At 38.8% G+C, this 12,653-nt stretch overlaps 1 protein-coding gene across 5 annotated transcripts in view; it reads right to left on the bottom strand.

Annotated features, from left to right (window-relative positions):
• Positions 1 to 12,653, bottom strand: part of mysm1 (Myb-like, SWIRM and MPN domains 1) — a 105,460-nt gene that overhangs the window by 90,816 nt on the left and 1,991 nt on the right. For all 5 annotated transcript variants that reach the window (XR_015758159.1, XM_043699289.2, XM_043699291.2 and 2 more), the window contains exons 2-4: positions 8,347 to 8,425; positions 6,538 to 6,608; positions 5,517 to 5,594 (exon numbers count right to left, since the gene is read on the bottom strand). Coding sequence is in view for 4 of the 5 variants with exons in the window: in XM_043699289.2 (XP_043555224.1) it covers positions 5,517 to 5,594; positions 6,538 to 6,608; positions 8,347 to 8,425 (228 nt within the window). In the remaining variant the exon portion in view is untranslated. The remainder of the gene's footprint in view (positions 1 to 5,516; positions 5,595 to 6,537; positions 6,609 to 8,346; positions 8,426 to 12,653) is intronic.

Here is a 12,653-nt window from a genome sequence, read left to right as displayed (position 1 = left end):
GAATGGAATTCTCTGCTGTACTTCAGTAGCTCTGATAACACTCGAGAAGTTCAAAACATTTCAGGATAGAGCAGCCTGCTAGATTGGCACCCCATTCACCACTCTGTAATATGTACCATTTACAAAGTCCTGCAACAACTTATCAAGGATCCTTCGAGAGCACAATCCAAACCCATGGCTCAAACACCTAGAATGACAAGGGAAGCAAACAAATGGGAACATCACCACCTGCAACATCTAGGAGCCACACATCATTATGACTTGGAACTATATTGCAGTACCTTCATTATAAGGTGGAATTTTCTTCCTAAGAGCAGTGTGGGTATACATACACCGTAAGGACTGCAATAGTTCAAAAAAGGCAGCTCACCAACATCTTCTTTGGGTAACTAGTGATGGGTAATAATGCTGGTCTAGTCAGTGATGCCAAAATCCCAGGAACTAATACAAAGATATGTGGAGAAGAGCATAAAACCACAACTGTTGCAGGATGAAAGCACAGAATACAGATTAAGGAGAGGGATGGATGCATACGTTTGTGTTATTTGAAACTCAAAGTTGCAACGTACCTTATCCTAAATTTATTGGTTATTAAATTGCGCAACTTCAGTTCATGCCTGTACCATAATTGAGAGCAATAGTTTAATTCTGAAGAGAATTCTATGTAATAACTTGACAAAAAAAAAATCAAATCCTAAAATGGATGCAAGGATGAGAGGAGAAATATTTGTGTTCTATTAATTTTTTTTCTACAGTAAATTGGCAAAATGGCATATTGCACTTGAAAACAAATGCACCAAACAATCTAACATGGACTTCTGCTCACAATCGGTTATAGTGCAAAGATTTTGCTCTAATCCATTTCTCTTCATAGAAACATCAAAGGCAAGGCAATTCCTGTGGCCAATTTTATACTGCCCTTCTGCAGCTGAGTTCTGACAGTTGACAGGAGGCTGGAAGAACACAACAAGACAGGCAGCATCAGGAGGTGGAGAAGTCAATGTTTCGGGTGTAACCCTTTTTCAGGACAGTTAGCAGAAATAGCAAAGTAACCTTTTTTTTAAACTGGATTAACCTGGCCAAAAACCTTAGCAAAGTGCTCCATGGTTACCAGTGGTGCTGTTGGTTACCGTTGACATTAGGATTTCTCCCTCAGAAGGCATTAAATATAATGTAGAAGTCGCTTGTAGACAGATAAGGTTAGAAGGAAAGTTAACCACTGGATTTTTCCCGTGAATACTCAACAGCCAGAGTTAAAAACGACACTAGTAGCACTTGTCAGGGTAAGACAATCAAAAATGAAATAAATAAATTATTGATTTAAGTGGCAACAATGAAGCAAGGAAATATATAAAACATACGATTTTAAAGAGGGTGCAGGATCCCACTGACCTTAGAGTATGTATGCTCAAATCACTGAAGGTGGTAGGGCAGGATAAGAAAGTGGTAACAGAGATCTTCAGGCACAGAATACAAAAGTAAGGAAATTAAAATAAATCTGCATAAAACATTATTTACTATCCATTGCGCCATCATAAGCACCACACGTTAGGAAGGATGTGATAGCATTAGAGACATTGCAAAAAAAAGATTCATAGGAAGGTTCCCAGTAATTTGGAACTTCTATCACATGGATAAATTGGAGAAGGTGAAGTTGTCCTCCTTGGATAAGAGATTAAAATGAGATGTTCAAACCATTAGGGGTCTGGAGAGAGTTGATTTCTAGTGGTAGTAAGATCATTATCCAATTTAAAGGAAGTGGTAAGAGGAGCAATTGCAGTGTGAGGCAAAACTTTCTTCTTACACTGGGAGTGGCTAAGATCTACAATGGCTTTCAAAGCAAGACTGATAATCTTCTGAGGCAAAATTATTTGCTGAGCCACAGAAAAATGCAGATTAGCAATGAGTCAGTTTGCCTTACAGGGAGCTGACATGGGCATGGGCTGGAATAGCTTCATAGAGCATAGAACAACACAGCACAGTACAGGCCCTTTGGCCCATGATGTGTCAAGCATTTATCTTAATCCAAGATCAACCGAACCTACACACCCCTCAATTTACTGCCATCCATGTGCTCGTCCAGCAGTTGCTTAAATGCCCCAATGTGTCTGACTCTACTACCACCGCTGGCAGTGCATGCCACACACTCACCACACTCTACATAAAGAACATCTGCCATCTCCCTATACCTTCGTCCAATCACCTTAAAATTATGACTCCGTGTGACAGCCATTTGTGGCCTGGGGAAAAGTCTCTGGCTACCTACTCTCTCTATAGCTCTCATTACCTTGTACACCTCTATCAAGTCACTTCTCTTTCTTCCTTCTCTCCAGTGTGAAAAGCTCTAGCTCATTCAACCTCTCTTCATTAGACATACCCTCCAATCCAGACAGCATCCTGGTAAATCTCCTCTGCACCCTCTCTATAGCATCTACATCCTTCCTATAATAAGGCAACGAGAACTGGACACAATATTCCAAGTGTGGTCTAACCAGGGTTTTATAGAGCTACAGCTCTTAAACTCAGTCCTCCTGCTAATGAAAACCAAATCACCATACGCCTTCTTAACAACCCTATCAATGTGGATAGCAACTTTGAGGGATCTATGTATGTGGACCCCAAGATCCTGCTGTTCCTCCACATTGCTAAGAATCCTGTCTTTAACCGTGTATTCAGCATTCAAATTTGACCTTCCAAAATGAATTCCTTCGCATTTGTCCAGGTTGAACTCCATTTGCTACTTCTCAGCCCACCTCTGCATCCTGTTAATGTCTTGCTGTAGCCTGCAACAGCCCTCCACTCTATCTATGACACCACCAAACTTTGTGTCTTCAAACCTATTAATCCACCATTCCACTTCTTCATACACATCTTTTATAAAAACTACAAAGAGCAGAGGCCCAAGAACAGATCCCTACGGGACACCACCAGTCACCGGCTTCCGGGTAGAATACTTTCCATCCACTACCATTTGCTGTATTCTTTCGGGCAGCCAATTCTGTATCCAGACAGCTAAATTTCTCTGTAGCTCATATCTCCCAACTTTCTGAATGACCCTACTGCGGGGAACCTTATCAAATGCCTTATTGAAATCCATATGCACCATACCCACTGCTCAACCTTTGTCAACTTATCTTGTTACATCCTCAAAGAACTCAGTAAGGCTTGTGAGGCATGACCTGCCCCTCACAAAGCCATGCTGACGATCTTTAATCAAAGTATGTTTTTCCAAATAGTCATAAAACCTATTTCTCAGAATCCTTTCCAGTACCTTGTTTACCACAGACATAAGACTGGTCTGTAATTCCCAGGGATTTCCCTATTCCCTTTCTTGAACGGAGGAACAATATCCGCCTCCCTCCAATCACCTGGTACTACTCCCGTGCAGAGTGAGGATGCAAAGATCATCACCAGAAGCGCAGCAATCTCATTTCTCGCTCCCCGTAGTAACCTTGGATATATCTGGTCTGGCCCTGGGGACTTATCTATCTAGATGCTTCTCAGAATTTCCAGCACATTCATTTTCTTAATATCAAACTGTTCAAGCCTATTAAGTCCACGATGTTCTCACTATCAACAAGGTCCCTCTCTTGAGTGAAGACTGAAGCAAAAAACTCATTTTGGGCCTCCCCTACCTCCTCACTATCCTTGATCGGTCCTACCCTCTCTCTGATCATTCTCTTATCCCTCACTGAAATGTACAATGCCTTTGGTTTTTCCCTATTCCTTAACGTCAAGGCTTTTTTGTGCCCCCTCCTAGCTCTCCTCAGTCCATTTTTGAGTTTTTTTTACTAGCTACCCTGTAATCCTCAAAAGCTCTGCCAGATCCTTGCTTCCTCAATCTTAAGTAAGCTTCCTTCTTCCTCTTGACAAGGTGCACCTCTTCTCTTGTCATCCAAGACTCCTTCACCATACCAGTCCTTGCCTGTCTCAGTGAGACAAAATTATCCAACAGTCGCAACAAGCGCTCCCTAAAAAGCCTCAACATTTCTGTTGGGCATTTCCCACAGAACTGTTCCCAATTTATACTCCATAGTTCCTCTCTAATAGCAGTATAATTTCCCCTCCCCCGATTAAATACCTTCCCATACTGTCTGTTCCTATCCCCCTTTATGTCTCTGGTAAAGGTGAGGCAGCTGTGGTCACTGTCACCAAAATGCTCTCTCACCGAGAGATCTGACACCTGGCCTGGCTTGTTGCCTAGCACCAAATCCAATATGGCTTTCCCCCTAGTCGGCCTATCTACATATGGAGTCAGGAATCCTTCCTGGACACACCTGACAAAATCGGCTCCATCCAGACCAACTGTACAATGGAGGTTCCAATCAATCAATGTACGGGAAGTTGAAGTCACCCATAAAAACAACTTTTCTTCCATTTTGTAATTGTTCTACATTTTCCTTTTATTAATACATTAAGAAACCATTAAATATTTTAACACTCTACAAAGCAACAATTTAAATGACACTATAGAAATTGTACTAAGTAGTAATACTCCAAAAGTCCACACATGAAAATAATACAACAGGTTCTGGGTTCATGTTTCCTCTTGTCTTTCTTTCCGTTCCGAACTGCCTGAAAATACTGTTTTTGAGGTGTTGGGTACATTCCACTAACTTACCTATTAACCATTATTCAATTATAAATCATAACAGTTAATATGAGCATGTTATTTGATTGCAGAAGGGTTCATAACCAAGTTCAATCCTGTCCCTACCTGATATCCAAAAGTGCACATTTTAAACCTTAAAACATTACAAGCTTACCTTGAGCAATATTCCCTTCTGAAACACAGTCACTATAGCTACATTATAGAATATAGTTTATATATCCTATAAATTATAGACATCATTTGAGAACAGTTAACTTATCATAGGACTGAGAATGAATCTGAAATTTTAACTTGATGAGATTTTGGTCAACTTTCAATTGGATAAAAGCACTGATCAACAAGGGATATTTTATTTGATCCTAACTGACTTTTAATATAGGTATTTATTCATTCACAAGCGGGTGCTTCACTGGTTGGGCCACCAGTTATTGCCCATCCATAATTGTCCAGAGGGCAGTAAAGAGTCAACAATGTTGCTGTGTATCTGAAGTAACCATGTAGGCCAGACCAGGTAAGGATGGCAGTTTCCTTCCCTAAAGTATATCAGTGAACCAGATGAGTTTTTCCAACAATCAACAATGGTTCACAGTCATCATTAGACTCTCAATTCCAGACTATTTTTATTGAATTCATATTCCACCATCTGACATGGTGGGATTTTAACCCGGGTCTCCAGAAAATTACCTGGGTCTCTGGACTAACAGACCAGGGAGTTGGCCATTGTATCCCCTTACATTCGTCATGTGTGTTTATTCAAATATATTTTCTGGTGTCATTGCATTTTATTAGGCATCTTAGAGACAGGTTTAAATTAAAGTTCAGTTAAAAGTAATATATTATATGCTTTGAATATGAATAAAGTGGACCTTCATTTCCCATACAGTACATTTACTATACAATTCACCTTTTCACAGGTATTTTCTCAGTCTCTTGGTGATCAGGCCAGCTGTTTTGAGGATACTTTTTCCCTGTTAGGTAGTATCTAGCAAATGGTTAAGGAACGGAAATAATTTTTAAAAATGAGTTACGTTATGACTGCTTCACGGTACAAAAGATTACAACCTGATCACATACAAGCTGTATTTGTGAGCCATTTTATTATCAGTTAGCTTTAATATGTTAGCTTCATGTTTCACAAATTCTTCATAGATTTACGTTAATAAGAAAGAAGTGTCTGCTAATGTCTGAATAGGATGGTCCTATGTTTAATTACAGTTCCGTGCTGATTTGAATAATCCAATCCAAATCGGATGGAGGATATGAACTAATCAGATTAAGCAAAAACAAGTTAACTCAGGTGCTCCACCTGGATTGCTATTCAACAATTCTGACTGGAAATTGTGGATGCATGGATTTGGACCTGGTTACAAAGTTCCTCAATGGGAAATTGACAAGAACACTTGCTGGTCAATCTTCCATTTCAGGAAGCAACACCTGAATGAAGTAATGCTGTACGTTTGTGTCCAGGTAACCATATGCAAGGAATTAACCTCTTCAGGAAATGGAGGATAAAGAAAACTATCGAGGAAACAGTTTTTCAGCAGAGCAGACTGATGATGAGACTAGATTATTAGATTGGATTAGATTCCCTACATAAACCCAAGGAATAAATTTTGGACGTGAGAGAGATGAGGAATTTCTCAGAAATAATTAAATTCAATGGTATAGATGTCAAAGATGCAAAGATCACATCTAATATTGAAATTAGAGGAAACTCACGAAAATGCAAAGTTGATTTGCAGGATGAAATTAAAGGAGAATCCAATTAAAGAAAATGGAGAAATTTCTCAGGATTAGGAGTTATAAAGGTAAAATAAAGAGAGATAAAGTCTGAAATTGGAATGTTTGTTGCATTAGAAGAGAATATGTACCACCATAGTTACATCTAACTCCAGCAACATGAATCTGTACCAATGAAAGGATACTCTTCCTCCTGTAGCATCTTTTCAATAGCAGCTCTATTCTCTTCACTGAGAGAGCTATCCAAAGTCCAAGACTGTAAAGAGAAAGAACAATGAAAACTCAAAACATTTAAATATTTATCCTTCAATGAACAGCAAATTATTTCAAAATGTCCATCTTTGTTGTTTTTGAGAGCTAGATCTGAAGAAATGTGTGTCCATAATTGCCTACAACAGGAAAATAATTACACACAGTCCATAGGTTGCAAACGGATTCCATTCTCAAGTCCGTTTGCAAATTGGAACACAATGTAGGACAACATAAAGTCACCGCTCATAAGCACAGGAAACATCTATAGGTCAGATCTTTAAAATTAAACCCCTGTATGGGATCGCATTTGTAAGTATGAGTGTTCATAAACCAGACATTCCTAAATTGGGAACCCCTGTAAACTGTAAAACTGGTTTAATAGCTGTAAAACACCCCAGGAAGCCCTGAGGTCATAAAATGCACTAATATTTACATTAATTCTTATATTTCAGGACCTATTCACCACTTCCCCTTCACTTAAAATTATTAGGATATTTTGCATACCTTTTGTTTATTCTTCCATGATGTGCTCAATTTGAGATATTTAAAATAATGACAGGATTCAATAGGGCAGATAGAGAAAACAATTAGTCCTTTGAGGGGAACCCAAAATAACCAGACACATTTTAAAATTCCTGTAATGTTACCCATTGTCTGTAAATAATATGTAAGTTATTTGGTTGACTCAGTAATCAATAGACTTATTGTGTCAGAATGTCTTTGATCATCAAGTGGTTATACAGAGTAAGTGGAGGACGTTTTTGCAACAAAAAAGCCAAAAAAGATAACCAGCAAAATTTTCACTGAGCTGAAGAAGCTGTAGATGCTGCAGGGTAGGTAGAAGGCACCTTGCTTGTCACACATAAAAGGTGGAATAGTATTAACCTTGCATTACTGTATGGAGGATGAACTGCATAAATTAATTACAATAATATTTGATGCTCTTGCTATATCAAGCATTTCCTTGGTATATCTTTTGACATTTTTTAAATTCAATTTGGTATGGAAGCAGTGTCAATTCTGTGTCAATGTTAGTGGCAGTGCTACTACCAGGTCAAAAGCTTAATATATGGGCAATGTTCTGAGGTGGATGGCTACAGTCATGATTTGAGTTGGTCTCTCATGTTGCACTTGTGGAGAAAGTGGGCACACTTTCCCAACCTGTTCAAAAGCTGTTGAGAGTTGTCCAGATTTTCTATGGAAGGCTGAAGGTTGGTGACAATTTCAGTTAACCAAGAGATATACCAGTGAGAGGAGGGGCTGTCTATTTGTAGAGTTTGGATAGTGTTCCAACAGGGGCTGTAAGGTTGCAGATGTGTACACATTTATTTTTATTAAGTTGGAGTGCTTTTTTAACTGTCAGCAGTGAGGAGAATATTTTCCCTCGGGAGATCAGGAAGTTCAATAATACTAGCACAGGAAGCCACTTGAAGACTGAAGTCCATGTACAAAAGATATTGAGTATCTGTGAACAATATGAGCCATCCTTCTGATGCCTTTTAAACATGTAAATATGATACTAGAGTTAACTCCACAAAGACTTTAGTCTGTCTACAAGAGCACTGGTCCCACTGAACCTGAAAAGATGGCCCAAATTTATAACACTATTAACGATCTATATGTAGTTGCAGAGTTTGATTTTGAATTGGAAAACTAATGTCTCACAACAAATTGCATTTTTATATTTAATAAATTCTACAAATTAAAAAATTCTCATCACAATGCTGCATTTTACAACTTACCAAAAAACCATTGTTATTCCTCCAGGAAGAATCCAGGTAATGGTCCTGCAGAAAGCCAGGAACCGTGCCACAGTCCTCACTGAAAACAGAAATTTGTTTTTTTGCTTGGTTCAGGATCATTAACAATGAAATCGATTCTATATCAAAGAATTAACCGCCCCCACCCCCGTCTTCACAGGGGCAGGATTTTTAAACCGGAACAGTGGAGTTCTGGTCAGAAGTCCAGGTTTCCCAAATGCCGCAAAATGTTAACGTCTCATTGTGGATGGACAGTTGATTTCAGTAAAAATCCCTGTGTAGAAGCCAGCCAGCTCACTTGGATTGACTCCATAACAATGGAAATTATTGCCTTGAATGCAGCCTCTTTCTGCATAGATCAGTGTGCTGCTGCCAGGGTAGAGATTATGAGGGGGATGGTACAATGTAGTTTGGAGGATCAAGTGATTATTATGAGTGATAGGAACGGGTGCTGATTTCTAGAAGGGATGCTTGTTACTTTTTGGAATATAGGAGAAGCGTCCTGCCTTTGCTGCCTATAATCAATGCTGAAAAAGTATTTACCTCCAGACAACAGTCTTCTCTTTAATAAGATACCAGGTCTCCAAGGACTTTGGAAATCTGACTAGCTTATGTTAAAAGTGAAAAGAGAATTTAGTTTAATTGAAATATTTAAATGAACAACTTGCCTCTTCAGAGCAAGTATGGTTCCTCCACCCACATTCGTTCCTCATACCAGGGTGCTAAGTTTCCAGAACAGATAGTATATAGTTGACTATCACAGCTTGCATGTACCACATAATACATATCATCCAAATTGATTTATCAACTTCAATTTAACATGCTGTCATTCAAATCAATAATTCAATACCATTTTACAAGGAACCAAAGGTCGCTAAACCCAAGGATTCCAAGCTAGGATTTCCAGTTTTACAACGGAATCCAGAGAGAGACTAATGTTGGTTGACTTATTGGCATGTCATTTCTATTGGTACATTTTAAGAATAAAGCACTTTATTTATGAGTGATAACATTATTTTCATTGAGGAATAGACACAATTGAGGAGGAGCTGATGTTGGACCGGGGTGGACAAAGTTAAAAATCACACAACGCCAGGTAATAGTCCAACAGGTTTATTTGAAAGCGCCAGCTTTCAGACCAATGCTCCTTCATCAGGTGTTGAAGGATAAAGTAGCAGCGCTCCGAAAGCCACTGCAACTAATAAACCTGCTGGAGTATAACCTGGTGTTGTGTGATTTTTAACTTTGTCCACAATTGATTGATTGACTGACTGCTAGTATTCAGGATCCTTTGTAACACATCAGTGTTTGTACAAGATCCATGAAGGTTTGTCAAAGACTTAAGTGGTGTGCAAATTTACAGAAGTTTAATACGCAGTAACTTAAACCCTCAAATGATCATGCCATATTATTTCAACTATATAATATCAATATAATTGGTAATTAAAATTTTCACTGCCACTTCATTTTTACTTGAGATTGCTCCAACAGTAGCATGGTTGGAGGTGGTTATACAGAATGTGAAATCCATAATAGTTCCCATTATTAACCTTTTGGAATTCCATGCTTGAAGCTGAAATCATCAGCACCACTAGCAAAGCTGGAAATACTTAAAAGGCACTGAAAGAGCCTAGACATCCATGCATTTTGCAGGACTGGAAAAAATTACTGAGCTAGAAATGTGAAAGGCTGAGGAGATATTTGAAAATTGAGATATATGATTTGCCTTTTACAAGTCAGATCAGAATATTGTATAACCCGGGAACCAAGCGATCGCAGAAGTGATAACTTAACATCCCTCATTTATTTTGCAGTGCATGCTAATTAATTTAAATGCACAGTATTTTTAAATTGTTTTGCACAACCATATACACGCGGTATCTCAAAGTAGGGCACATGAGAAGAGCTGCATTTTGATTAATACATTCAGGTTGCTACAAAGCCCAAAGGATTAGTGATAATGTAACTTAGGAAATGGGCAGTGTTTTTGATCATCTCAAGGTTGACTCAAGAATAAAGATCATTCAATTTACCTTTTTTTTTAAAACCAAAGTAAACAAACGTTTCCAACCTTTTGAGGGGGGGGGGGGTAGTTATGAATCAGTCATAATGCCAAAACCAGAAACCATTCAGCCTATTTGAATCCATGCTTGTATGTTGCACAAAATAATTCGTCCCTTTGTATTCCTCACCCAGACCTTAATTCCATGAATCCTAGTCCTTGAACGATCAACTTATGGAAACAACTTTCTATTTTAAAAAATCTACAAATCAAAAGTGAACTGATTCCGAATTAAGGCTTGGTCAGGGTTTTCTATCTGCTTCTTTCTAAAAATTGTGGCTAAAGCTGTCCACTTTTTGACTTGATTTTTGTTAGGAAATGCCAGAATGTGGACTTCACATGAAGGGTAAAATGAAAAACAAAACTCAGTTCCCAAGCATGCAGAAAGCTATATATTGAGGGGTACAGTTGAGTCACCAGAACCAAAAGAGATGCTGTAAGGTAATGAAGGAAGCAAGAGTGGAAATTGTAGAGGCACGAGCCATCATTTTTCAACCTTCCATAAACTCACAGATGGTGCAAAAGGACTGATAAATTGCAAACATTATTCGCTTGCCCAAAAATGAGTGAAAAAAAAACATGCCAGGAACTGCAGGCCAGTAAGCCTACATGGTGATTAGCACTTAGAAATGATAATTCGGGAAAAAAAATTATTTGTCACTTAGACCAATGCAAGTCTATTAAAATAAAAGTCAGTTTGGACTTGTTAAAGGCAAATCATATCTAATCACTGGAATTTTAAAATGATGTAACAAAGGATTGACAAGAATAATGCTGTTGACAAGGTGGTGGTATTAATTTCCAAGAAGGCATTTAATTAAATTGCAGACAGACTTGTAAGTAAAGTTTGAGCCCAAGGAATAAAAGTGACAGCAGCATAAGAAACAGGAGCAGAAGTAGGCCATTCAGCCCATCAAGTCTGCTCTGCCAATCAATTAGATCATCACTGATCTGATTACCATCAACTCCACCTTCTTGCCTTTAACCCTTAATTCCCTACTGATTAAAAATTTGTCTATCCTCAAGGATTGATATTAGGGTTCCTGCTCTTCATTATAACCTAAATATTGGTATAAGAATAAATTGGAAAAATTACAGATAACATGAAATTTGGAATTAATGTGGACTGAGAAGATCATGTATAACATCCAAAAGGATGTTGGTGAAATGAATTAACAAGCGACAGAAGAAATTTAATGCAGAGAAGTGTGTATTCATTCATTTTAGTAGGAAAAACAAAGAGAGATATGGACCCAGATATTCCAATGCTCAGGAAGTCATTGGAGCAATGTAGACTGGAGTTGCGTGTTAGGACTACGTAAAATCTCAGATGCAGCTGACTCCAGCAAATTCTTGGGAAATTGAATCCCCCCTCCAATCTGGAACCCTCCAAAAGGATCCATTAATAAGTCAAGAGAATTCAAAGGGTAACAACTCACTTAAGTTCAACAGTCAAGCGGGTAAACTTAAGACGATAAAAACCTAGTCTAAACTCTTGGATTACTTTTAAATTGACTCCCTTCCTTAAAGTACACATCCCCCGATCCCTTACAATTACTATTTGATCAAACCACCACACCCTGTGCATCCTAATTTATCACCCCACAACACTTCCTATTCCGATGGCCTGATCACATCTTGCCCCATCTACCACTATGCATCTGACGACCTACCTTGACACCCTTCTCATCTGGTACACTGACCCTACACATACCTTATAAAGGTGTGATTTCTAGTGCCTATCCTCTCTGCTGCTGGATTCATGAATTCCTGGACAAACTTGTAAAGAGATCCTTATCAAGGAGACTCCAGCACAAAAGACATAGAATTATGCAGTAAAGAAGAGGCCCTTCCACTCATCACTCCTATACTGTCAAAAATATTCTGTCACCTACACTAGTCCGACTTTCCCACACTAGGCCCATAGCTTTGAATGTTATGACACTTCCAGTACTCATCCAAATACTTTTTAAAGGTTCTGAGGTTTCCTGCCTCGACTTCACTTCCAGGCAGTGCATTCCAGACCCAACCATCCTCTGAAGAAAACAACCCGAGCTTACCCAGCCTTTCTTCATAGCTGAATGTTCCATCATAGGCAACACTTTGGTGATACCCCTTTGCACTCCCTCCAGTATCATCTCATCTCTCCGATAGTGTGGTGACCAGAACTGCCCACAGTACTCCAGCTGTGGCCTAACCAAAGTCCCATACAGCTTCAACGTGGCCC

The sequence above is a fragment of the Chiloscyllium plagiosum genome, unplaced genomic scaffold (assembly GCF_037043375.1).
Source record: "Chiloscyllium plagiosum isolate Xiang-an unplaced genomic scaffold, Cpla_swu_hap1 HiC_scaffold_9, whole genome shotgun sequence".
NCBI classification, from domain to species: domain Eukaryota; kingdom Metazoa; phylum Chordata; class Chondrichthyes; order Orectolobiformes; family Hemiscylliidae; genus Chiloscyllium; species Chiloscyllium plagiosum.
Note: the sequence above shows the minus strand (reverse complement) of the source record. Positions and strands in the feature narration are given on the sequence as shown.